Source organism: Chlorocebus sabaeus, chromosome 10 (genome assembly GCF_047675955.1).
Source record: "Chlorocebus sabaeus isolate Y175 chromosome 10, mChlSab1.0.hap1, whole genome shotgun sequence".
Lineage (NCBI taxonomy): Eukaryota > Metazoa > Chordata > Mammalia > Primates > Cercopithecidae > Chlorocebus > Chlorocebus sabaeus.
Window position 1 is genome coordinate 84,628,945 of NC_132913.1, and position 23,726 is coordinate 84,652,670.

The 23,726-nt window shown below is 41.4% G+C and overlaps 1 protein-coding gene across 5 annotated transcripts in view; it reads right to left on the reverse strand.

Moving 5' to 3' along the window:
* The window catches only part of SF3B1 (splicing factor 3b subunit 1), a 48,698-nt gene that overhangs the window by 24,268 nt on the left and 704 nt on the right, over nucleotides 1–23,726 (reverse strand). For 2 of the 5 annotated variants that reach the window (XR_012094257.1, XM_007965739.3), the window contains exons 2-6: nucleotides 10,403–10,569; nucleotides 7,234–7,338; nucleotides 6,636–6,750; nucleotides 4,723–4,802; nucleotides 3,155–3,325 (exon numbers count right to left, since the gene is read on the reverse strand). Coding sequence is in view for 3 of the 5 variants with exons in the window: in XM_007965739.3 (XP_007963930.1) it covers nucleotides 3,155–3,325; nucleotides 4,723–4,802; nucleotides 6,636–6,750; nucleotides 7,234–7,338; nucleotides 10,403–10,569 (638 nt within the window). In the remaining 2 variants the exon portion in view is untranslated. Of the gene's footprint in view, nucleotides 1–3,154; nucleotides 3,326–4,722; nucleotides 4,803–5,019; nucleotides 6,440–6,635; nucleotides 6,751–7,233; nucleotides 7,339–10,402; nucleotides 10,570–23,726 lie in introns of those variants that run through there. The other 3 variants (XR_005241483.2, XM_038001812.2, XM_007965740.3) reach the window with 3 other exon arrangements.

Consider the following 23,726-nt stretch of genomic DNA (forward strand, 5'->3'; position numbering starts at 1 on the left):
ATAGCAGTGCCAGATTTGGAAAACGTGCAACATTTTATAAGAATATTCTGGGGGCCCCGGTAAGTGAAGCGGTCCCTCTTCCTGAACATGAAGTATCTGTTGTTTTTGTCAACCTGGGAAATACCAAGATGGAACTGCTTCATCCACTGGGATGTGACAGTCCAACTGCAGGTTTTCTGCAGAAAAACAAGGCTGGAGGAATTCATCACATCTGCATCGAGATGGGGAATAACATTTTGATGGCAATTTAATTGTGATTTTCATGTGTATCTTGATAAGGTCAAAGGTGGATAATATTAATGCAGCTGTGATGAATTTGACAAAAAAGAAGATCCGCAGTCTAAGTGAAGAGGTCAAAATAGGAGCACATGGAAAACCAGTGATTTTTCTCCATCCTAAAGACTGGGGTGAGGGACCGGGCGCGGTGGCTCACGCCTGTAATCCCAGCACTTTGGGAAGCCAAGGCGGGCGGATCACGAGGTCAGGAGATCGAGACCATCCTGACTAACACTGTGAAACCCCGTCTCTACTAAAAATACAAACAATTAGCCGGGCGAGGTGGCGGGCGCCTGTGGTCCCAGCTACTCGGGAGGCTGAGGCAGGAGAATGACGTGAACCCGGGAGGCGGAGCTTGCAGTGAGCCGAGATCAGGCCACTGCACTCCAGCCTGGGCGACAGAGCGAGACTCCGTCTCAAAAAAAAAAAAAAAGACTGTGGTGGAGTCCTTGTGGAACTGGAGCAAGCTTGATTTGTATTTGCAAGCAACTAAATTAACTGACCTGAAAAAGCCTATCAAATACTATCAAAATGTACTATGATATTGAGTCCTTTGCTGCTTCCAACATGTAAAAGTTCACCGTTAAAACTGAATTACAGAAACATTAAAATATATACATATATAAATCAATAAATATGTAATTATTTAGATTAACAAACATATTTGTTAATTTGAATCTGAAGATTAGGGAACATTATTAAAATCATATAGAAATAAATTATTCCTCTTCTACAATGGGGTAATTGAATGTAAAAAAAATTGAAAAACAAAGACCAGAACTAAATAAGCAGAGAAAGCAAGCACAAATAACTCATTCAAAGCACTTGTGGCTCATGCCTGTAATCCCAGCACTTTGCAAGGCTGAGGCAGACACACTGCTTAAGCCCAGGAGTTTGAGACCAGCCTGGACAACACAGTGAGATCCGTTTCTACAAAAAATAAAAAACTAGCCAGGCATGGTGGTACGTGTCTACAGTCCCATCTACTTGGGGGGTTGAGGTGGCAGGATCATTTGAGCCCAGTGAGCCCAGTGAGCCCAGTGAGCCCAGGATCATTTGAGCCCAGTGATCATTTGAGGCTGCAGTGAGCTATTATTGCGCCCCTGCACTCCAACCTTGGCAACAGAATGAGACCCTACCTCAAGAAAAAAACAAAGAACAAAGCACTTTGTTCTAAAAAGATAGAGAAACAGGATTATCGCTGAATGAGGATGTGAATGAGGGTTAAGAGATGTTTTCTGCAGGTTTTTTGTTGCTGTTGTTAAGACAAAGCATGGTAAAACATGTTTGCTGATGATGATAATCCAGTATGGAGAAAAAAATTAATGGTACATGATAAGAGTCTCCAAGAGGGGAAGGGAAATGGTACATAAGCAAAGAGTGGCTTTAATTCATTATTTATTTATTTTAAGACAAAGTCTCACTCTGTTGCCCAAGTTGGAGTGCAGTAGCGTTAATCTCGGCTCACTACACCCTCCACCTCCCGGGTTCAAGCGATTCTCCTGCCTCACCCTCCCAAGTAGCTGGGACTACAGGCGCATGCCACCATGCCTGGCTAATTTTTTTGTATTTTTAGTAGAGACAGGGTTTCACTATGTTGGCCAGGCTGGTCTTGAACTCCTGACCTCATGATCCACCTGCCTCGGCCTCCCAAAATGCTGGGATTACAGGCATGAGCACCACACCTGGCCCCTTTATATTTTATTTTTCTAGCAATAATTAAATATTTTCAAGTACTTTCTAAAAAATCCATTTTAAAGGCCTTTCTATTCAGGCTAATGACAAACACAATAAAGGCACATATGATAGTTTAACATTTATGCAAACTTGTATCTTTTAGTCTGCAAGTATATATTATTAAATGATAGAAAACATCTAATATAACCATTTCTACAGAACTAGGAAATACATTTATAAGAATAATTTTACAGACTCCATCATTTTGTTTTTTTTTTGAGACAGGGTCTTACTCTGTCACCAGGCTGGAATGCAATGGCATGATCATAGCTCAAGGCAACCTCTACCTCCTAGGATCAAGGGATCCTCCTGTCTCAGCCCCCACCACTCCCCATACCCCAGTAGCTGGGACTACAGACATGTGCCACTATGCCCAGCAAATTTTTTTTTTTTTTTTTTTTTGGTAAAGACAGGGTCTCCCTCTGTTGCCCAAGCTGGTCTCAAACTCCTTGAGCTCAACCAATCCTCCCACCTGGGCCCCCAAGGTGCTGGGATTACAGGCATGAGCCAATGCATTCCACCTCCAAAACAAATGTTTAAAAAAACAAAAAAGAAAGTAGGAGAGTAGGCTGGCCAAGGGAATGATGTAGCATTGACTATTTGCTGCCTGTAGTGAGGGTCTTAAGTTATCTATCTAGAAGATAAGGAAGACCACTATATCACACTTAACCTCCACAATGTAACATACCTACAGGTCTGTATTTAATATTCTAAAAAGAACTTTCCTTACTCTATGACATGGGCTAAATTGCATGCCCCTCAAAATTTGTATGTTGAACGCCCAGTGTGGCTGTATTTGGAGACTGGGTCTTTAAGGAGGTAAATTAAGGTCAAATGAGGTCATGAGGGTGGGGCCCTAATCTAACAGACTGATGTCCTCATAGGAAGACCAGGGACAATAGAGCTTGCTGGCACAGAGAAAGGCCATGTGAGGATACAGCAAGAGAGCCCTCAACAAATACCAACCCTGTTTGTACTCTGATCTTGGATTTCAAGCCTCCAAGAACTGTGAAAAAAATCAATGTCTGTTGTTTAAGGCACCCAGTCTGTGGTATCTTTTTATGGCAACCCAAGCAGACTAATACAGTCCATAACAGAAAAAAATTTTAAACAGTAATAACAAAAAACAAAAAGAAATTACCTCTGCCTGATCCCAACTTGATAATTTTTTGGGAGTGGCACCAGGAGTCTGATCAGCTGTTTGATCCCAACGCCGTTTTCGTTTTGATGGAGGCTGGGACGCTGCTGCTCCATTGACGACTTTTAGTTCTCCAGCTTTAGCTTTTTCTGCTAGCTGTTGCCTAATTTCTCGCTGAAAAAAAAAAATGAGTGTTTACCTTTAAAATGCTTTCAATATATTTTTCTATCATTAGCACAATCATTTCCACTTAACATCCCATTTTATACTTTGCTCATTCTCCTTTCTATGGTACTAGTGGTCTCCCTTCTATGCTAGCTGGTTCCAAAGTCTGTGTCTTTATTTCATTTTACATAATGCCTGTCTTTCTAAACAAAAGATAAGCAAGTTCAGAATTTGTAACATAGCACACTGTAGTTTATATATTGTAGGTGAAGTAAAATCTTCAGTCAACAATGGAGAACCATAATGCTTCCACTGAAAAATAGGGTTTTCTTCAAAACTAATATAAATAGCAATTAAGACTATGCAACGGCCAGGCGCGGTGGCTCAAGCCTGTAATCCCAGCACTTTGGGAGGCCAAGACGGGCGGATCACGAGGTCAGGAGATCGAGACCATCCTGGCTAACACGGTGAAACCCTGTCTCTACTAAAAAATACAAAAAACTAGCCGGGAGAGGTGGCGGGTGCCTGTAGTCCCAGCTACTCCGGAGGCTGAGGCAGGAGAATGGCGTAAACCCGGGAGGTGGAGCTTGCAGTGAGCTGAGATCCGGCCACTGCACTCTAGCCTGGACTACAGAGCGAGACTCTGTCTCCAAAAAAAAAAAAAAAAAAAAAAGGCTATGCAACAAGATAGAAAAATGGTAAAAGATAAAAATAGTAAAATTGTTTTATTTATACTGACAAATTATATAAATACGCATAATTTAGTGGTAATGGATGCACATTTAATTCACTCTATACTGTTAAAATGGGGTTTTGCTATTCCATTTAACTCATTCAACATATAAAATCTATTATATATTCATAATAGTAATGGAGGAGGCTGGGTATAGTGGCTCACACCTGTAATCCCAGCACTTTGGGAGGCTAAGGCGGGTAGGTCGCCTGAGGTCAGGAGTTCGAGACCAGCCTGGCCAACAAGGTGAAACTCCATCTCTACTAAAAATACAAAAATTAGCTAGGCATGGTGACACACACTTGTGTTCCTAGCTCCTTAGGAGGCTGAAGTGGGAGGATAACTTGAACCTGGGAAGCGCAGGTTGCAGTGAGACAAGATCACGCCATTGCACTCTAGCCTGGATGAGTGAGACTCTGTCTCAAAAAAAAAAAAATCCCCTGTAAGACACATACATACATATACAGCCAAGGAGCCCAGGACTGGAAAAGGATATAGAAATGATTTTGAAAGGTGGTATAATTTGGGGGTAAGATTCTTTCTCAGTTAATTTTTATTAATACTATTAAAATATTTGTGCAGCAAATAGCAAAAAAGAAACGTAACAGTCTGTCAATCACAACTGTATTTACATTCTTTCATAACCATTAAAACAGGAGACAGGTTTACATACTTCTTCTTTAGTCAAGTGTTGTTCTCGCATTACATCCATGTAAGTCCTAGCATTCATTTTAGGATCAGGGGTCTTCCCTCCTGCAGAAAAGAACAGCAACAGGAAAAGAGTACAATAAATAAAAGATAATCAGGTTCAACTGATTTATCTGCCCTGCTCTAAATATTATGTTATTCCATAATCATTTAAATTATTTTTTGATGGAAAACTTTAATAATTATACATCTTACTTTTTATTGAGTTTGCTGATCAATTTAACCTGTTTGAACACAAACATCTACAGCAGTTTAAAACAAATATTTTAATGCATATAAAAACAAAATGACAGCACAGTTTAGAGTCTTCAGAAGTGATGGGTTCCTGGGTTGCTAATCCGGAATACGTACACTTTCGTGCCTTTGTCTCCATCAGCAGTTCTGACTTCAAGCAGCAGAATAGAAGCCTAGAAAATTATCTCTTTACCATTAGTAACACTTTGGAAAGATATTTATATTCAAAACATTACCTGTTGCAAGTTGTTAAAATCCTGACTACAAATAACTATGACTAGATACGTTCTTCATACAGTGTTCTAAAACAATTGTAGTTTAGAAAATCTGATTTTAAAAATATACCTATAATCTTATTCTGATGTCACGTTACTAAAAAGGGCTTCATGCTTTAAGTTTTTTGACCCAGAAAACATATTTTTATTTCTTAGAAAGCATAAATTAAAACTGGAAACATATTACTTGAAATATATTACTTCTACCAGTTATTATGATGCACACAGAAGCAACATGGTGTACAAAGAGATGTGTTGGTCTCTTGGTTAAAGTTTCAGTATTTGCTTTTCAAACTTCAAAATATCTTACAGAAGCCCAAACAGTATATAACAAGATTCAGAGGCACATTATGCTTTAGAAATGTGGTAACTAGCTATACAAGTGGTATAGCATCACAATTTAGGAAAAAATAATAAAATTCTAAGACATTTCCTATGCTGAAGATCATGCCCAATTGGTAGTGTCATTCTTTCTGACACTAGCTCTGATAAGACTTCCTTTGGAATACTTTTTCACCATAATCTAGAGAGGATGTGTTGAACTGCACCCTTAAGAATGCAGACAGGACTGGCATATAGCAGTACTGCTGTAGGAAAGAAATTAAGGACAGTTAGTATGGGCCTGTGAATTCTGGCATACATGTTTAAATCAATTACAATTATGCAAGTAAAAAAAGAATATCCCTACTAATTCATGCAGGCTGAAAATCTAGTATGTAAACCTGCAGCAGAATCTAATTTTAAGAAACAGGCACCTAATTTTGATTGTGAAACTCACTCACCTGAGGAAAGCTTCCACAGGCTCACTATGCCCCTTGTGCTGACTTGCACACTAAAATTAGCAAAACAGACTCCAACTATTAAAAATATCACACTCTTTGTATACATACTTTTGTTTTAACTTTAAGTATGCTTAGAGCAAAGTAGGTGCCTTTACTAAGTTATATTTAGAGCACTATGGGGGGAGTTCTAGTGTGAGAAACAGTTTCTCAAGGGTAACAATCCTAAACATCTAGGATTTGGAATGAAAACTTTCAATAATTTGAAAGTATTTTGAGCAGAAAAACACATTTGTTCCAAGTATAGAAAGCGTACCCAAAACAAAAGTAAAAGTAAAACCTTTAACCCTTTGCGTTTCTATGGCATTGGCTCATTTTTTTCTTGTCCTTCTACCTGGAAAGAAAACTTGCATTATAAAGATGAAGAATATGGCATCTGTGACTTCAACCAAATCTATACAAATCTATAGTAGGGGGGATTTTTAAAAAGAAAAGCAAATTCAGAAGCATGCCAAAAAAAATCAAAGGGCTAAAGACAACTTAATACAAATAAATTTCTGAACACTTATAGAAAAGTGGGAAAGAATTACCATCTGCAAAAGGATCAAGACGCTCTGGGGAAATTATCATGGTCCGCCTATGCTTTTTGTATTCATCTTCCCGGTCGGCAATCTTCGGAGGTCGGTGCTCAGCAAATGGATCATACTGAAAAGAGGTATGTCTCACTTAATATCCACTTTATTAAAATAACAAAGCAGAATATCATAAACAAAAATCAGAACACTGTAAAGCACAAATGTTTAATACATGTCTACTAATCTTCTGTACTGCTTCACAGATAAATGTTAATATAAAAAAATGAGGCATATGGAAACAAGGTAATATACATATCCACATTTCCATAGTTCAATGCTTCACTACATGATTACAGCCAGGCGTGATGGCCTGTGTGTATAATCTCAACTACTTGGGAGGTTGAGACAGGAGGAATGCTTGAGCCCAGGAGTTTGGGATCAGCCTGAGCAAGACAGCAAGACCTTGTGTCAAAAAAGAAGATTACACCTTTACAAAATAAATTATTATTTATAATTCTCCTTAAAGCATCCTAAAATTTATGGGTTTCTATGGGAACTCAGACATTCACTTTTCTTTAGCTGAATAAACTATGCTTTTAAAATAAAAGGTCACCTGTTCTGTTGACTGTGGTATATCATTAAGCAATGCCACAGGGGCATGATATCCTGGCTTCTTCTGACCAAGCAAACTCGTAGATGATGAATAGTCATCGTCATCCTGCAATGAAAACCCCCCAAAAAGCCATAAACAAAATGTCAGAACTTAAAAATTAGAAAGAATATGCAAAGATTCAACATGAAATCAAAAGATCTACTGACAGTGTGATGTCTAAGCCCTCCTTCATAAAACTTACAAACAAAATTGGTCTTCTTTCACTTCAAAAACCTATTAAATTCAATTCAGTAAAGCTATCTTTATTTTTAAAACGATTAAGCAGGGAATATCTTCTATAGAAGTCAATTAAGATTAAGTAGGTATGGACTAGAAAAACCTGAGCATTTAATTTTAATGTTTTTTCAATTTGATAACTACAGCTTATTTTAGAACTTTCTACTTTTAACTCATTTTTTAACACAATTTAACAACCATTGAAACAAACATTTAATTTTAAATGTATTTGCCCCTAGTAGTATGTTTAAACAGAACAACGTTATACTGTTACTTTTCTAGTATAAGAAGTACAACTGTCTGGGAGGTCAAGGTGGGAGAATGGCTTGAGTGTAGGAGTTTTGAGACTAGCCTAGGCAACAGAGACCCAGCTGGGCAAGGTGGCGCACATCTGTAATCCCAACACTTTGGGAGGCCGAGGCTGGGGACTGCTTGAGCCCAGGAGTTCAAGACCAGTCTGGGCAACATGGTGAAACTCTGTCTCTACCAAAAAAATACAAAAATTAGCCAGGCATAGTGGTGTGTATATGTAGTCCCAGCTACTCAGGAGGCTGAGGTGGGAAAATTGCTTGAACTTGGGAAGCGAAGGTTGCAGGGAGCCATGATCTGGCCACTGCCTTCAGCTTGGGCAACAGAGCAAGACTTTGTCTCCAAAAAACAAAACCACATACATAGTGAGATCTCATCTCTATTGTAATAAAAATAAATAAAAAATAAAAAATGCAACACGGGGTAATTCTCCAGATCTTAACAACTCACTTATTTTATTTAAAAATAAAGTGACAATTTCCCCCTCAGTTTCTGAAACATAGAGCTATCACTTTATTTTACCATTAGGGTATGAGATCCCCAAATAAAGTGCTAACTAGGCTACCACTGGCTTCTAGAAATTTCACCTTTTGGGACTTTAAATTTCTCTCAAGAAAAAAAAAGAGGAAGAGAGAGCCAACTATAAAGTAAAATGTGACTTGAATTTCTTTTAAATTTCTCTCAAGAAAAAAAAAGGGAAAGAGAGAGCCAACTATAAAGTAAAATGTGACTTGAATTTCTTAAAAATAACCAGTTTGGCACCACATGTTCTAACTTATAGGTGGGAAGTGAACAATAAGAACACTTAGACACGGATGGGGAATATCACACACCAAGGCCTGTCATGGGGTGGGGAGGGGGGTGGGATAGCATTAGGAGATAGACCTCACGTAAATGATGAGTTAATGGGTACAGTACACCAATATGGTACACGTATACATATGTAACAAACCTGCACATTGTGTTCATGTACACTAGAACTTATAGTAAAAAAAAAAAAAAAAAAAAAAAAAAAAGGAAGACATATACATCACCTATCCAAAAATTAAAAAAAATTAAAAGTAACCAGTTTGGGCCAGGCGCGGTGGCTCACGCCTGTAATCACAGCACTCTGGAAGGCCAAGGCAGGCGGATCACGAGGTCAGGAGATCGAGACCATCCTGGCTAACACGGTGAAACCCTGTCTCTACTAAAAATACAAAAAATTAGCTGGACGTGGTGGCGGGCGTCTGTAGTCCCAGCTACTCTAGAGGCTGAGGCAGGAGAATGGAATGAACCCAGGAAGCGGAGCATGCAGTAAGCCGAGATCACACCACTGCATTCCAGCCTGGGTGACAGAGCGAGACAAAAAAAAAAAAAAGTTTGATAATCTATATACAAAGTTTATCTCTAACTGAATCACCAAATTTGGAGTTTGGAATGGTCTGATAAAATATAAGCTACCTGGAATACATAAAAAATGCTTTGAGGGAACAGATATCAAAATGAAAGGCACCCCTCTTCCATAGTAATTGAAACAGACATGAAAAGCTCATCAATATCAGTACTAAGAAGAATTCCAGGGTGGGCGCAGTGGCTCAAGCCTGTAATCCCAGCACTTTGGGAGGCCGAGGCAGGTGGATCACCTGAGGTCATGAGTTCAAGACCAGTCTGGCCAACATGGAGAAACTCCATCTCTACTAAAAATACAAAAATCAGCCAGGCATGGTGGCAGGCGCCTGTAATCCCAGCTACTCGGGAGGCTGAGGCAGGAGAATCACTTGAACCCAGGAGGCCGAGGCTGCAGTGAGCGAAGATCACGCCACTGTACTCAAGCCTGGGCGACAGGGCGAGACTGTCTAAAAAAAAAAAAAGAGAAAAGAAAATCCATTCACATTAAGATACCAAGAGGAAAAAAACAGTATCAAGTACAATCAGTAATCAAGTCACAAGGACAGATGGCTATTTACAATTAAGTCACTTCTCACCCAGGCTACTCTAGATAGAGCTGATAAGTAATGGCAGGGATTTACTTTACTGTTTACTTTATAACGGTAATGGCTGGCAGGTGCTTCACTGGATAAACAAACTAGTCTTTACCAAAAATTCTCAGAACAAAGCATTTCCAGTGAAGTTTCTGAACCTTAGAGAGGATACCTCCGGTAGTTTTATCCTCAAAAGATCCCAAAAATGGCCGGGCACGGTGGCTCAAGCCTGTAATCCCAGCACTTTGGGAGGCCGAGATGGGCGGATCACGAGGTCAGGAGATCGAGACCATCCTGGCTAACACGGTGAAACCCCGTCTCTACTAAAAAATACAAAAAACTAGCCGGGCGAGGTGGCGGGTGCCTGTAGTCCCAACTCGGGAGGCTGAGGCAGGAGAATGGCGTGAACCCGGGAGGCGGAGCTTGCAATGAGCTGAGATCCAGCCACCACACTCCAGCCTGGGCGACAGAGCGAGACTCTGTCTCAAAAAAAAAAAAAAAAAAATCCCAAAAATGTTTCTCCAGATTAAACCAGATGGCTGAAACAAAAGTTATTCATATTTCTTGCTCTCTCTCAAAAAAAAAAAAAAACTGCCTCTTGTACATAATTTGTAACTTACATCTTCAAGTTCAGTTGCAGCAATTGATGTCACGTATCCAGCAAATCTGCTGTCACTTCCACCATAAATTTCCTGGTCATAATAACCTGTAGAATCAAGGCCCACTCCTTGAGCTTCATCAAGAGCTGCCTTCTTGCCTTGAATTTCTCGAATCTGTGCTTCAATATCTATAAAAAGATGATACAGACTTTCTTAATTTCACTTTCCAAAAGAATTCCCAACACAATGCATTTCTTTACTAGGTAATTATCAAAATACTCTCTTAAATACAGAAAATGTACATAATTATACCATATAAGAGACTAGTAATCACAACAGCATAAGCATGCTCTAGAAATTAAATCATGATAGGCTGGGCGCCGTGGCTCACGCCTATAATCCCAACACTTTGGGAGGACGAGGTGGGCGGATCACTTGAGGTCAGGAGTTCGAGACCAGCCTGGCCAACATATAGTGAAACCCCGTGTCTACTAAAAAATACAAAAATTAGCTGGGTGTGGGGGCAATGCACCTGTAGTCTCAGGTACTTGGGAAGCTGAGGCAGGAGAATCACTTTAACCCGGGAGGCGGAGGTTGCAGTGAGCGGAGATCACACCACTACACTCCAACCTGGGTGACAGAGCAAGACTCTGTCTCTCAAAAAAAAACCCCAAAAATCGTGATAAGATATCATCTAACATATAACCCAGCTTCAAATTTCCCCAGCTGCCCTAGTAACAGCCTTTACAGATGTTCTTTTTTAACCCACGATCCAATCAAGCACCCTATACTGCATTTAGTTGTCACTCTCTTTGCTCTTCTTTAAATACAGACTAGTCTTCCATTTTGTAGTCTTTCCTGACACCAGGTTAATTTTGCAAAGCAATGTTTTGTTTTAATAATATAAATAGTACATAGATGTATAAAGAAATAGTTTTGATTGCAAAAGATTTCTATGGCCTGACAAATAGCTGTTTAAATTCTTGCCAGCCCATGCTGAATTAAGCCCTTTGATACCAGGCACTTTTAAAAAGCTTACTTGCTGGCTGGGCGTGGCAGTCCATGCCTGTAATCCCATCACTTTGGGACGCCAGGGCGGGCAGATCACCTGAAGTCAGGCGTTCGAGACCAGCCTGGCCAACATGGTGAAACCTCCTCTCTAGTAAAAATACAAAGTTAGCTGGGTGTAATGGTGCACGCCTGTAGTCCCAGCTACTCAGGAGGCTGAGGCAGAAGAACTGCTTGAACCCGGAAGGCCAAGGTTGCAGTAAGCCAAGATCACATGCCAGTGCACTCTTGCCTGGGCAAAGAGAGCAAAACTCATCTCAAAAATATAAATAAATAAATAAAAATTAGGCTGGGCGCAGTGGCTCATATCTGCAATCCCAGCACTTCGGGAGGCCAAGGCGGGCAGATCACCTGAGGCCAGGAGTTCGAGACCAGCCTGGCCAATGTGGTAAAACCCTGTCTCTACTAAAAATACAAAACTTAGCTGGGCATGGTGGCAGGCGCCTGTAATCCCAGCTACTCAGGAGGCTGAGGCAGGAGAATCACTTGAACCCGGAAGGCGGAGGTTACAGTAAGCCGAGATCACACCATTGCACTCCAGTCTGGACAACAAGAGCGAAACACCATCTCAATAAATAAATAAATAAGCTCAATTGCTGGCTGCATGAATCAAAAGCTAAAGATTCAAATAGCATCCTGCATTTGTCAAACCTCCCAGCTAAGGGAGAAAGCCCTCTATAGTTCCTCAATATAGATGTGCAGGATAACAAAATGTCCTTATCTAGTCTAAGGCACAGCTGGGTCACATTTCCACATAAGAAAGGAACAGGAGCAGGTCTCAGAAACTGGAGGCGGGACGCGGTAGCTCACACACGTCATCCAAACACTTTGGAAGGCTGAGGTGGGCAGATCACTTGATCCCAAGAGTTCAAAACCAGCCTGGGCAACATGGCAAAACCCCATCTCTACAAAAACTACAAAAATTAGCCAGGCATGGTGGCAAACCTATAGTCCCCTGCCACTTGGGGGGCTGAGGTGGGAGGACTGCTTGAGCCCAGGAGGTCAAGGCTGCAGTGAGCCATGATTGCTGCCACTGCACTCCAGCCTGGATGTGAGACTCTGTCTCAGAAACAAAGAAACAGAAAGAAAGAAACTCAAAATGATAGAATAGTTTTAATGCTGAATTTAGCAGCCCCAGTTTGTGATCAGATCTCAAAATTCTCATAGTGTATTGTGTTACACAGCAGCACTACATGCACAGATGTTACTTTCTCCCCAAACCATTACAGCAGCCCAGGCAGCCAAAAATATCCTCACTTGAGCAGTGTGGTTCTTTTTACTATGATCTCTACTTTTGTTTCTGTTCGTAGTTTTATATTTTGAAAAACTTAATCTACATTTGCCCCACTCCCAGCCCCTTCAGGCATTTTCTTTTTTTTTTTTTTTTTTGAGACAGAGTTTTGCTCTTGTCACCCAGGCTGGAGTGCAGTGGCCCGAACTCGGCTCACTGAAATCTCCGCCTCCCAGGTTCAAGCGATTCTCCTGCCTCAGCCTCCCAAATAGCTGGGATTACAGGTGCCTGCCACCACGCCCAGCTTCGGGCTTTTTTTTTTAAAACCACAGGTACATTTATCACTTTTACCTAAATAGGTTTTTGTAAAAGGACCACAAATGCTACTTCCATGAGGATTTAGGCAAGAAACAAATGGGTGAATCAGGACAGTCTGCAATCTCCTATACAGCATTAGTATAGACTAAGGTCCACGTACAAAGAAAGGACCTGGTGCACCTGTTACAAAGGTGGAATACTAGGTCTTGGATACACTAACTCCAAACCTCCAACTCAGGCTGTGAAGCCCAGGATTCTGCCTCATTAACAAACACCCTAGGAAACTATTTTACCTGGCCCTTCACCCCTCCCATTTCCAACCCCAGCCCACTCCTACCAAATTTTCCAATTTAAAGCATCATTTTATACTTTCCTCTACCTCATACACAACTAAAAAATAGGAAAGGGGTGCTGTTTTATAAAAACTGCACACTACACATATTGTGCAACTTGCATTTTCCGCCTTCTCAAGCATCTCTCTTATTTTCCGTCTAAAGAACTTTTCCATCCTAAAGTTTCAGCAACTAGTTCCTCATCTGGATAACATTTATTCAGGAACTAATTTCCGCTACTGAATTTTACCTACTGATTTTATGTACCTGCTGATTAGCATCAGAGTTTCCAATTACAAAGGTTCATAAAATACTGAAATAGTGTTGGTATGAAATCCATGTAAATCATGACTAGATTCTTATTAAAATTTAGTAACAAAATTACCCAGCCCAAAATCTCCTGGGCCTAGGCAGTTGTTTGTAGTTAATTAATCCTGAGGGAAGTTTATTACTGAACTTCTTATAGGCAGTACAATTAAATGTTTATATGCAAATCAGGCATTGTTTTCTGTCTGCTGAAAACTATGGATATAAAGTCCAAAAAGCTAATGGGCTTTGTTAACACATTGCAAACTGCAGCACATTTACACATACACCATGTGATTCATAAAATTAAGACATCAGATTCCATAAAACTCAGCAGCTTATTATGCAATTCGGAGAACTAAAAACTCAGAAATTTCTTAATAAACTATGTGCCAAAATACCAAACATAATATACCCAAATATTTATGAGAAAACAAATTATTACCATGACATTCATAAATAAGGTAACTTTGTGTCTGAGGTTTCTTTTTTTTTTTTTTTGAGACGGAGTCTCACTCTGTCGCCCAGGCTGGAGTGCAGTGGCCAGATTTCAGCTCACTGCAAGCTCCGCCTCCCGGGTTTACGCCATTCTCCTGCCTCAGCCTCCCGAGTAGCTGGGACTACAGGCGCCCGCCACCTCGCCCGGCTAGTTTTTTTTTTTTTTGTATTTTTAGTAGAGACGAGGTTTCACTGTGTTAGCCAGGATAGTCTCGATCTCCTGACCTCGTGATCCTCCCAAAGTGCTGGGATTACAGGCTTGAGCCACCGCGCCCGGCCTTGAGGTTTCATTTTCAAAATAAATAAATAAAAAGGTGGGAAAAAATATGGCAGAAAACGAAGAATTGATAAAGCTGAATAGTGGGTTAGTGTTCGTTATATTTTGTTCTATTCTCTTCTGTACGTTAAAATATTTCATAAAAGGTGATCTCGGCCGGGCATGGGGGCTCACAATGGTAATCCCAGCACTTTGGGAGGCCGAGGCGGGTGGATCACGAGGTCAGGAGTTCAGGACCAGCCTAGCCAAGATGGTGAAACCCCGTCTCTACTAAAAATATAAAAATTAACCAGGCGAGTGTCTGGAATCCCAGTTACTCAGGGGGCTGAGTCAGAGAACTGCTTGAACCCCAGAGGCAGAGGATGCAGTGAGCTGAGATTGCACCACTGCACTCCAACCTAGGCGACAGAGCAAGACTCCATCTCATATAAATTAATTAATCAATAAAAAGGTAATAAGGCTGGGCACTTTGGGATGCTCAGGCAGGCAGATCACTTGAGTTCACAAGTTCAAGGCCAGCCTAAGCAATATGACGAAACCCTGTCTCTACAAAAAAATACAAAAATTAGTCAGACAAAAATACAAAAATTAGTCACTACAGGTGCACACCTGTAGTCCCAGATATTCAGGAGGCTGAGGTCAGAGGATGGCTCGAGCCTAGGAGGCAGGGGTTGCGGTGAGCTGAGATCACACCACTGTACTCTAGCCTGGGTGTTAGAGCCAGGCCCTGTCTCTAAATAAGTAAATAAACAAATAGGTAATCTGTAGAAGTCATTAAAAGTAATTTTCCAAATTTTTCTCTCCCCTATCCATGCCAGCCAAGGTTTGTAAAATTCCACTTCAAATTCTGCATCTCTGGGAATGACAATGTTGTCTCTAACTCCGTATCTTCAAAGCCAACACTAAGTTACAGCCTGGTGTGTAAGTATTCCTGTAATTTCTTAAATATAAACTGACTAAAAATGTGCAAATAGATCATTTCTAACAACAAACGATCAATGCATAAAATTTCTTGGCACCTGGCTGAGTGCGGCGGCTCACGCCTGTAATCCCAGCACTTTGGGGAAGTCAAAGCAGCTGGATCACTTTGAGATCAGGAGTTCAAAGCCAGCCCGGCCAACAATGAAACCCTGTCTTCACTAAAAACACAAAAATTAGCCAGGCATGGTGGTGGCACGCCTATAATCCCAGCTACTCGGGAGGCTGAGGCATGAGAATCGCTTGACCCTGGGAGGCGGAGGTTGCAGTGAGCCAAGATCACACCACTGCACTCCCCCGTGGGCAACAAGAGTATCGCTTGAGTCCGGGAGGCAGAGGTTGCAGTGAGCCAAGATGATGCCACTGCAATCCAGCCTGGGTAACAGAGTGAGACTTCACCTCAAAAAAAAAGGGGGGGTTGGCAACTATGAAAATAAAAAATGAGAGAACATACCAAAATGAGTAACCAGGGGTCAAAAACAATGAAGACTTGAGGAGGCAAAGAAACGTCTATGCTAATAATCTCTTCCAACTTCAATTATGACCAACATGAACAAATCCTGTTCCAGCCTAATCCCTTCCCAATTTGGACTCGTAGTTCAATATATTCAGATGTGAAGACAAAGAAAAAAGGGTATTGTCTGCTAGTGACTGAGCAATAAGAGATTAAGACCTCCTATTGGCCACACAAAACTGCCAAAAGCTGGCACTCTTTAACCCATTTAAACCGTTAAATATTCCAATTTCCACACTGTTGTGCACATCAATAGTTTCTGCCTTTTTATTACTGGGTAGTATTCCACTGTGCTAGTGTGTTTATCCATTCTCTAGTTGAAGTACATCGAGTTGTTTGCAGCGATTACAAGTAAAGCTACTGTAAACATTTGTTTAGAGGTTTTTGTGTGAAGACAGGTTTTAATAACACTGGGGTAGGCCGAGCATGGTGGCTCACGCCTGTAATCCCAGCACTTTGGGAGGCCAATATGGATGGATCACCTGAGGTCAGGAGTTCAAGACCAGCCCGGCCAATATGGTGAAACCCCATCTCTACTAAAAAGACAAAAATTAGCCAGGTGTGATGGTGTGCGCCTGTAGTCCCAGCTACTCGGGAGGCTGAGGCAGAAGTATCGCTTGAACCCGGGAGGCGGAGCTTGCAGTGAGCTGAGATCTTGTGACTGCACTCCAGCCTGGGCAAGAGAGCGCTCAAAAACAAAAACAAACAAAAAACACTAGGGGGTAAACATCTATACCTAGGAATAGGATTGCTGGATCCTATGTAAATGTTTACCTTTATAAGAAACTTAGCCTTTTTGATGGATTTACTTCTCCAAGTTTAAGAGCAGAGGAGAGCAGAATGTGTAACAGATAAAGAAGAATTTTGAGAGATGAAATGGAGGAGAGAGATATTAAGGAAACAAGTAAGATAAAGAGAAGCTGGGACAAGTGAGGTTAGTAAAATTCCAGTTCTGTGGTAGTAGAAAAAGGTGTACAGAGGTAGAAATAGGTGGTATGGATTACCTAACTACCTGATTTTCTGGATGAAAGCCACATTTCTATTCCCTGCCTCAACCTCTCCCCTACTCCCATCTTTAGTAAAACCCACTCACTGGTGGTAGGGTAGGGATATATGCTAGGACTCTTAGCTATTGATTATGAAATCTTAAAAAGAAGTGATTCCCTATCATGACAGTATATTTAGAATCCTAAAAGTGAAGTTACGGGTAGTCCTTGAAATCCTGAGTTGTCATATCCAAGTGTAGTTTTTAAAAATGTCTTAAACAAGAGATCAGAGCACTTAGTGAAGTATTTATTAGACTTGCATTTACCAAAGAGCCATGCTAAAGGAAAAGTCTTGATGGTATATTGTCAAAAATGAGGTTTTTCTTAAATTGGTCATCTTATTTTTAAGATATGTGTATAACTACGTGTCATACAAAACAGGTAGCAGTTAGGCTTGTCAGAAAAATGAAGAGTAGGCCAGGCTCGGTGGCTCACGCTGAGGCAGGCAGATCACCTGAGGTCGGGAGTTCGAGACCAGCCTGACCAACATGGAGAAACCCCGTCTCTACTAAAAATACAAAAGTAGCCGGGCGTGGTGGTGCATGCCTGTAATTCCAGCTACTCCGGAGGCTGAGGCAGGAGAATCGCTTGAATCCAGGAGGCAGAGCTTGCAGTGAGCCGAGATCACACCATTGCACTCCAGCCTGGGCAACGAGAGCAAACCTCCGTTTCAAAAAAAAAAGAAAAAAAAAAAAACTGAAGAGTATATTTATTGACATTAAAATTATGGTGGGGGGAGAACCAGAATGTACAAATCCTTTTTAAGATTTCCTTCCCAGGGCCAGGCGCAGTGGCTCACGCCTGTAATCCCAGCACTTTGGGAGGCCAAGGCAGGCAGATCACGAGGTCAGGAGCTCGAGACCATCCTGGATAACATGGTGAAACCCCGTCTCTATTAAAAATACAAAAAAATTAGCCGGGCGTGGTGGTGGGCACCTGTAGTCCCAGCTACTAGGGAGGCAGAAGCAGAAGAATGGCATGAACCCAGGAAGTGGAACTTGCAGTGAGCCGAGATCGTGCCACTGCACTCCAGTCTGGGCGACAGAGCGAGACGCCGTCTCAAAAAAAAAAAAAAAAAAGAAAGCTTTCCTTCCTGGCGGGGCATGGTAGCTCACACCTACAATCCCAGCACTTTGGTAGATGGAGGTGGGTGAATCACCTGACGTCAAGAGTTCAAGATCAGCCTGGCCAACATGGCGAAACCCTGTCTCTACTAAAAATACAAAAATTAGCCGAGCATGGTAGCAGGTGCCTGTAGTCACAGCTACTCAGGAGGCTGAGGCAAAAGAATTCCTTGAACCCGGAAGGCAAAGGTTGCAGTGAGTTGAGATCACACCATTGTACTCCAGCCTGGACGACAGAGTGAGATTGGTCTCAAAAAAAAAAAAAAAAGGATTTCCTTACCATGACTAGCACAACCTAAACCCGAAGTATGATTTCAGAACTATGCTCATACATAGAGTCCATAATTTTCTGGGTGCTTCCATTGCTTGTGGGCCCCCTAACATCTTGATTGCAGCAGTAATGGGAAGGAGGGAACCAGTTTTGACTGCCATTTTCCCCAATTCCTCCAGACTGTGGGAAACCACAGGACAAAGGTTCTGCAACAAATGAAGTGCAAGGAAAAAGAAAGAGACAGAGGAGGAACCTATGAACTGAAAAAGATTTACGAGATAAATCACTCAATCACAATGCACTGTGAAATGAAAAAGATGTAAGAGAAACCAACCAATCAAAATGTATCAGTTTTCTTGGCAGTCTGACTGAAACTGAAAAACAAAGTTTAAAAGAATGGGTAAAACAGAACATTGACTAGATATTTTATTATTTTAATTTTAGGTATAATTATGGTATTATCTTTTTAAGTCCTTACATTTTAGAAATATACACTGAAATATTTATGGATAAAGTGGTACATCTAAGATCTGCTTCAAAATAATGGGAAGAGTAGAAGAGACCAGTGTACCAATTAAACAAAGTTGGCCTAAGCTTGGAACCGCTGAGGCTGGGTGATAAGTATATGAGGGGTTCATTTTACTACTCACTGTACTTTTTTGTTTTGTTATTTTGTTTTGAGACGGAGTCTTACTCTGTTGCCCAGGCTAAAGTGCAGTGGCATGATCTCGGCTCACTGCAACCTCCACCTCCCGGTTCAAAAGATTCTCCTTGAGCCTCCCAAGTAGCTGGGATTACAGGCACGCACCACCAAGTCCAGCTAATTTTTGTATTTTCAGTAGAGACGGGGTTTCACCATGTTGGCCAAGCTCAAACTCCTGACCTCATGCAATCCATCTGCATCAGCCTCCCAAACTGGGATTATAGGCATAAGCCACCATACCCAGTCTGTTGTTTTGTTTTTTTGAGATGGAGTCCTGCTCTGTTGCCCAGGTTGGAGTACAGTGGCATGATCTCGGCTCACTGCAACGTCCACCTCCCGGGTTCAAGCAATGTTCCTACCTCAGCCCCGCTAGTAGCTGGGATTACAGGTGCACACCATCATGCCCAGCTAATTTTTGTATTTTTCAGGAGAGACAGGGTTTCGCCACGTTGGCCAGGCTGGTCTCAAACCCCTGACCTCAGGTGATCCACCAGTCTCAGCCTCCCAATGTGCTGGGATTACAGGCATGAGCCACTGTGCCCAGCCGTTCTGTTTTCTAGAAACTGGGTCTAACTCTGTTGCCCAGGCTGGAGCACAGTGGCCCCATCATAGGTCACTGCAGCCTCAATCTCCTGGGCTCAAGAGAGATTCTCCCACCTCAGCCTCCCAAGTAGCTGGGACTACAGGCACACACCACCACACCTGGCTAACTTGTATTTTTTTTTTTTTTGTAGAGACAGGGTCTTACCATATTGCCCGGCCAATCTTGAACTCCTGAGCTCAAGCCATCCGCCCAGGCATGCCACCGCGCCAGCCGCTCTCTACTTTTCTGTATGTTTGCAGTCTCAAGCAATCCTCCTGTCTTGACTTCCCAAAGTGCTGGGATTATATGCGTGAGCAACCCCTGGCCTCCTGTATTTTAAAACTCAGACCTACATATCAAACTCTTGAGAAAAATAACTCATACCACTGATAGCAGAAGGTCACATCTGATACAACTGTTTAACTGCTCCCCACCAATTCTGTCCCTCTGATCTCCCCTCCTGTGCCTTTTCTTCTTCTTTTTTTTTTTTTCCTGAGACAAGAGTTTCACTCAGTCGCCCAGGCTGGAGTGCAGTGGCGTGATCTCAGCTCACTGCAAACTCCGCCTCCTGGGTTCAAGCGATTCTCCTGCCTCAGCCTCCTGAGTAGCTGGGATCACAGGCGCACGTCACCATGCCCGGATAATTTTTTTGTATTTTTAGTATAGGGGGGTTTCACCATGTTGGCCAGGCTGGTCTGGAACTCCAGACCTCGGGTGATCCACCCACCTCAGCCTCCGAAAGTGCTGAGATTATTGGTGTGAATGAAACACCGTGACCAACCCTTTTCTTCTTTCTAAGCCTTAGATCATGCTAAACCCAACTTGTAGCACTTCTTCCTCCTTGATGCTTCTTTATTTTTCATTTTTCATCTGGATTATGTTCAATGTTCTAATCACTGCTCATTACACGTTACAGAGATACTGCCCTCAGATGTTAAATCTCTCACCTACACCTTTTAGTGTGGTCCCTAAGTGGTATCTATTCTCCTTCAGCCAGACGTAACTGGTGAACAAGTATTTCCCAAATACGAGACTTCTAAAAGACATCACAGAAAAACAGGAAGTATATTCTGAATCCCAACCCTCAACTTTTTCATTAAACAAAACTCCAACAGGACAACTAACTATAATATAAATCATTTTACTGAGCACTACAAACAATACTGATAAATTGATTCCCAAACGATTAATTCTATTAAAAAAAAAAAATTCAAGGCCAGGCATTGTGTCTCACACCTGTAATCCTAGCACGGTGGGAGGCCAAGACAGGAGGACTGCTTGAGCTCAGAAGTTCCGAGATCAGCCTGGGTAACACAGCAAGATCCCATATCTAAAAAAAAATTGTAAAAATTACCCAGGCATGGTGGCACACGCCTGTAGTTGTAGCTACTTGGGAGGTTGAAATGGGAGGATCGCTTGAGCCCAGCAGTTGTAGGTTAAGTGAGCTATGATCACGCCACTGTACTCCAGCCTGGGCAACAGGGCAAGACCCAGACTTAAAAATAAACACAGGAAGGCCAGGTGCGGTGGCTCAAGCCTGTAATCCCAGCACTTTGGGAGGCCGAGATGGGCGGATCATGAGGTCAGGAGATCGAGACCATCCTGGCGAACACGGTGAAACCCCGTCTCTACTAAAAAGTACAAAAAAACTAGCCGGGCAAGGTGGCGGGCGCCTGTAGTCCCAGCTACTCGGGAGGCTGAGGCAGGAGAATGGCGTAAACCTGGGAGGCGGAGCTTGCAGTGAGCTGAGATCCGGTCACTGCACTCCAGCCTGGGTGACAGAGCGAGACTCTGTCTCAAAAAAATTAAAAATAAAATAAAATAAAATAAAATAAAAATAAAAATAAAAATAAACCCAGGAAAAAAAAATATATCAGCAAGATACACAATAACAAAACTATAACTATTCCAGCCACTCATCAAGCAAAGAATTAGGGAAAAAACTTTTTCAGCTTGGTGATGTACCAAAAAATCTAATTCAAAGGATTAATGGCAAAACAAGCTGATACACAGGATTTTTGATTAATCCATTTTTCCCCTTACAAAACAGAGAAGAATATGTGTTCCCTATTTGTTTGCCAAAGTCAGCAGTATCTGAAGAACTGCTGGATGGCAAGATTATGCATATTCATAACCATACACCTGACACAATTTAATATGCGGAAAGATCTAAAAGATTTTATCTGATTTGAGTAAGTCCAGCTCTTTTTATATTTCAATCCTGGAAAGCATACGCCACATTGGCCAGGGTAAAATATAATCAGATTGGTTAAAGAGGATGTGAGGCCTGATCCTAATAGAAATGTTTGAAAGGGTTCAGGCATTGTGGCTCATGCCAGCAATCCCAGCACTTTGGGAGGCCGAGGTGGAAGGATCACTTGTGGTCAAGAGTTTGAGACTAGCCTGGCCAACATGGCGAAACCTTGTCTCTAAAACTACAAAAATCAGTCAGGTGTGGTGGTGCATGCCTGTGATCCCAGTACTCGGGAGGCTGAAGCAGGAGAATAGCTTGAACCTAAAAGGCAGAGGTTGCTGTGAGCTGAGATTGCACCACTGCACTTCAGCCTGGGCAACAGAGCAAGACTCTATCTCAAAAAAAAATAAAAATAAAAAATAAAAAAATAAATGTTTGGAAAGAATATGATAGCAAAATAAATAAATAGTTACCAGTTAATCTTGGAGCTAAGTAGAAGAGAAAATCTTAACACAATTTATACTGAGTGCTATGGCAGCACTGCCCCTAAAAGCATTAATTCTGCTTCAGTTTATCAAAAATGGCTTAACAAGAGAAAACAGTGATGGACCATGAATAACTAGAGTTCCACCAAGAAAATGTCATTAGGAAGGAAGCAAGAAGCTATGTCAGTATTATGTGTATTTCTACTAAACATTTATTATCCCCTGACTTATAACCCATAGGGATGGGCACAGACAGTATTCAAGTATTGAATGTTCTGCTATTTTCTTATGGCATCACTTAATTCACATTGATAGAATAATCTCAAAAATAACAAGTTTGGACAATGAATAGCAATAAACCAAAGCTTTTAGCTGGGTTTCTAAAAAATTCAGGAAAACTGATCAGAACTTTGATTTTCCTGTTTGAGAGCATCTTATGCTACCAATAAATATCAAAGCTATACTATCAATATCCCCAAGTGAATAACCTCCTGAATGAACAAAAACAGCACATCTTTATATTTTCTACTTATTTTGCAAAAGGTTATATTTGAGATAGTCTAAAGAAAAATAATAAGGCCTAAGAACACTAAGAGAGCATTTAAATCCTAAATACCTAAAATAATACTGGTATTAAAGCCATTGCCAATTCATTAGCATGTCTGATAAACAGCAGAAAACTGGACTTCAGGTCCTCTGGGTGACCCAAAGATTCAAACCCATCCATATTCTGGTCCTAAACCAACCTTTACAGATTCATTTATTTCTTCTCTCCTTGCACCCACTGTTCCTGCCACAGTGGACTACAACTCAAACACACCTTTCACGATTCAATACCTTGTTACAAGATGTTCTCAGGCTCAGGTGTCCTTCCCGATTTAAAACTGATCCTTTTAAAACAGGGACATGTAACCTCTTCAGCGAAATAACGCTAAGCATAATAATTCCGTTATCCAGGTTCCTAGAACATGTTGTTTGTTCTTCTACTTAAGCATGCATTTGGCCTCATGAGAGAATGAGGACATACACATCTGTTTCCCCTATCTGACTGTAAAATTTTGGATGGCCTCAGTCTGTTACCTCTCACAGACTAATACCGAGCCAAATACCCAGAAAGTACATATGAAACAAAAGTGAATTAGAAGTCTCGTTCTCAGTGAAAATCTCGGATTCCAAGTCAGAAATCAATGAATGCAGTTCCAACTTCCCATGCCTCGTCTTTTCTGAAAAGTGATCCCGCTTCCTGTCATCTCTGGATATTTCCTAATGAACTCCAGTCTATTCCCAACGTTTTCCTAATTTGTACACTCTGCATTCCATAAAACGATCAACTAGTTTGAAAGCTTCGGCCATTAATGAAAGTAATTTATCTTTTCCTTTTCCATCTAGCTCTTCCAATAACCAGTCTCCAAAGAAA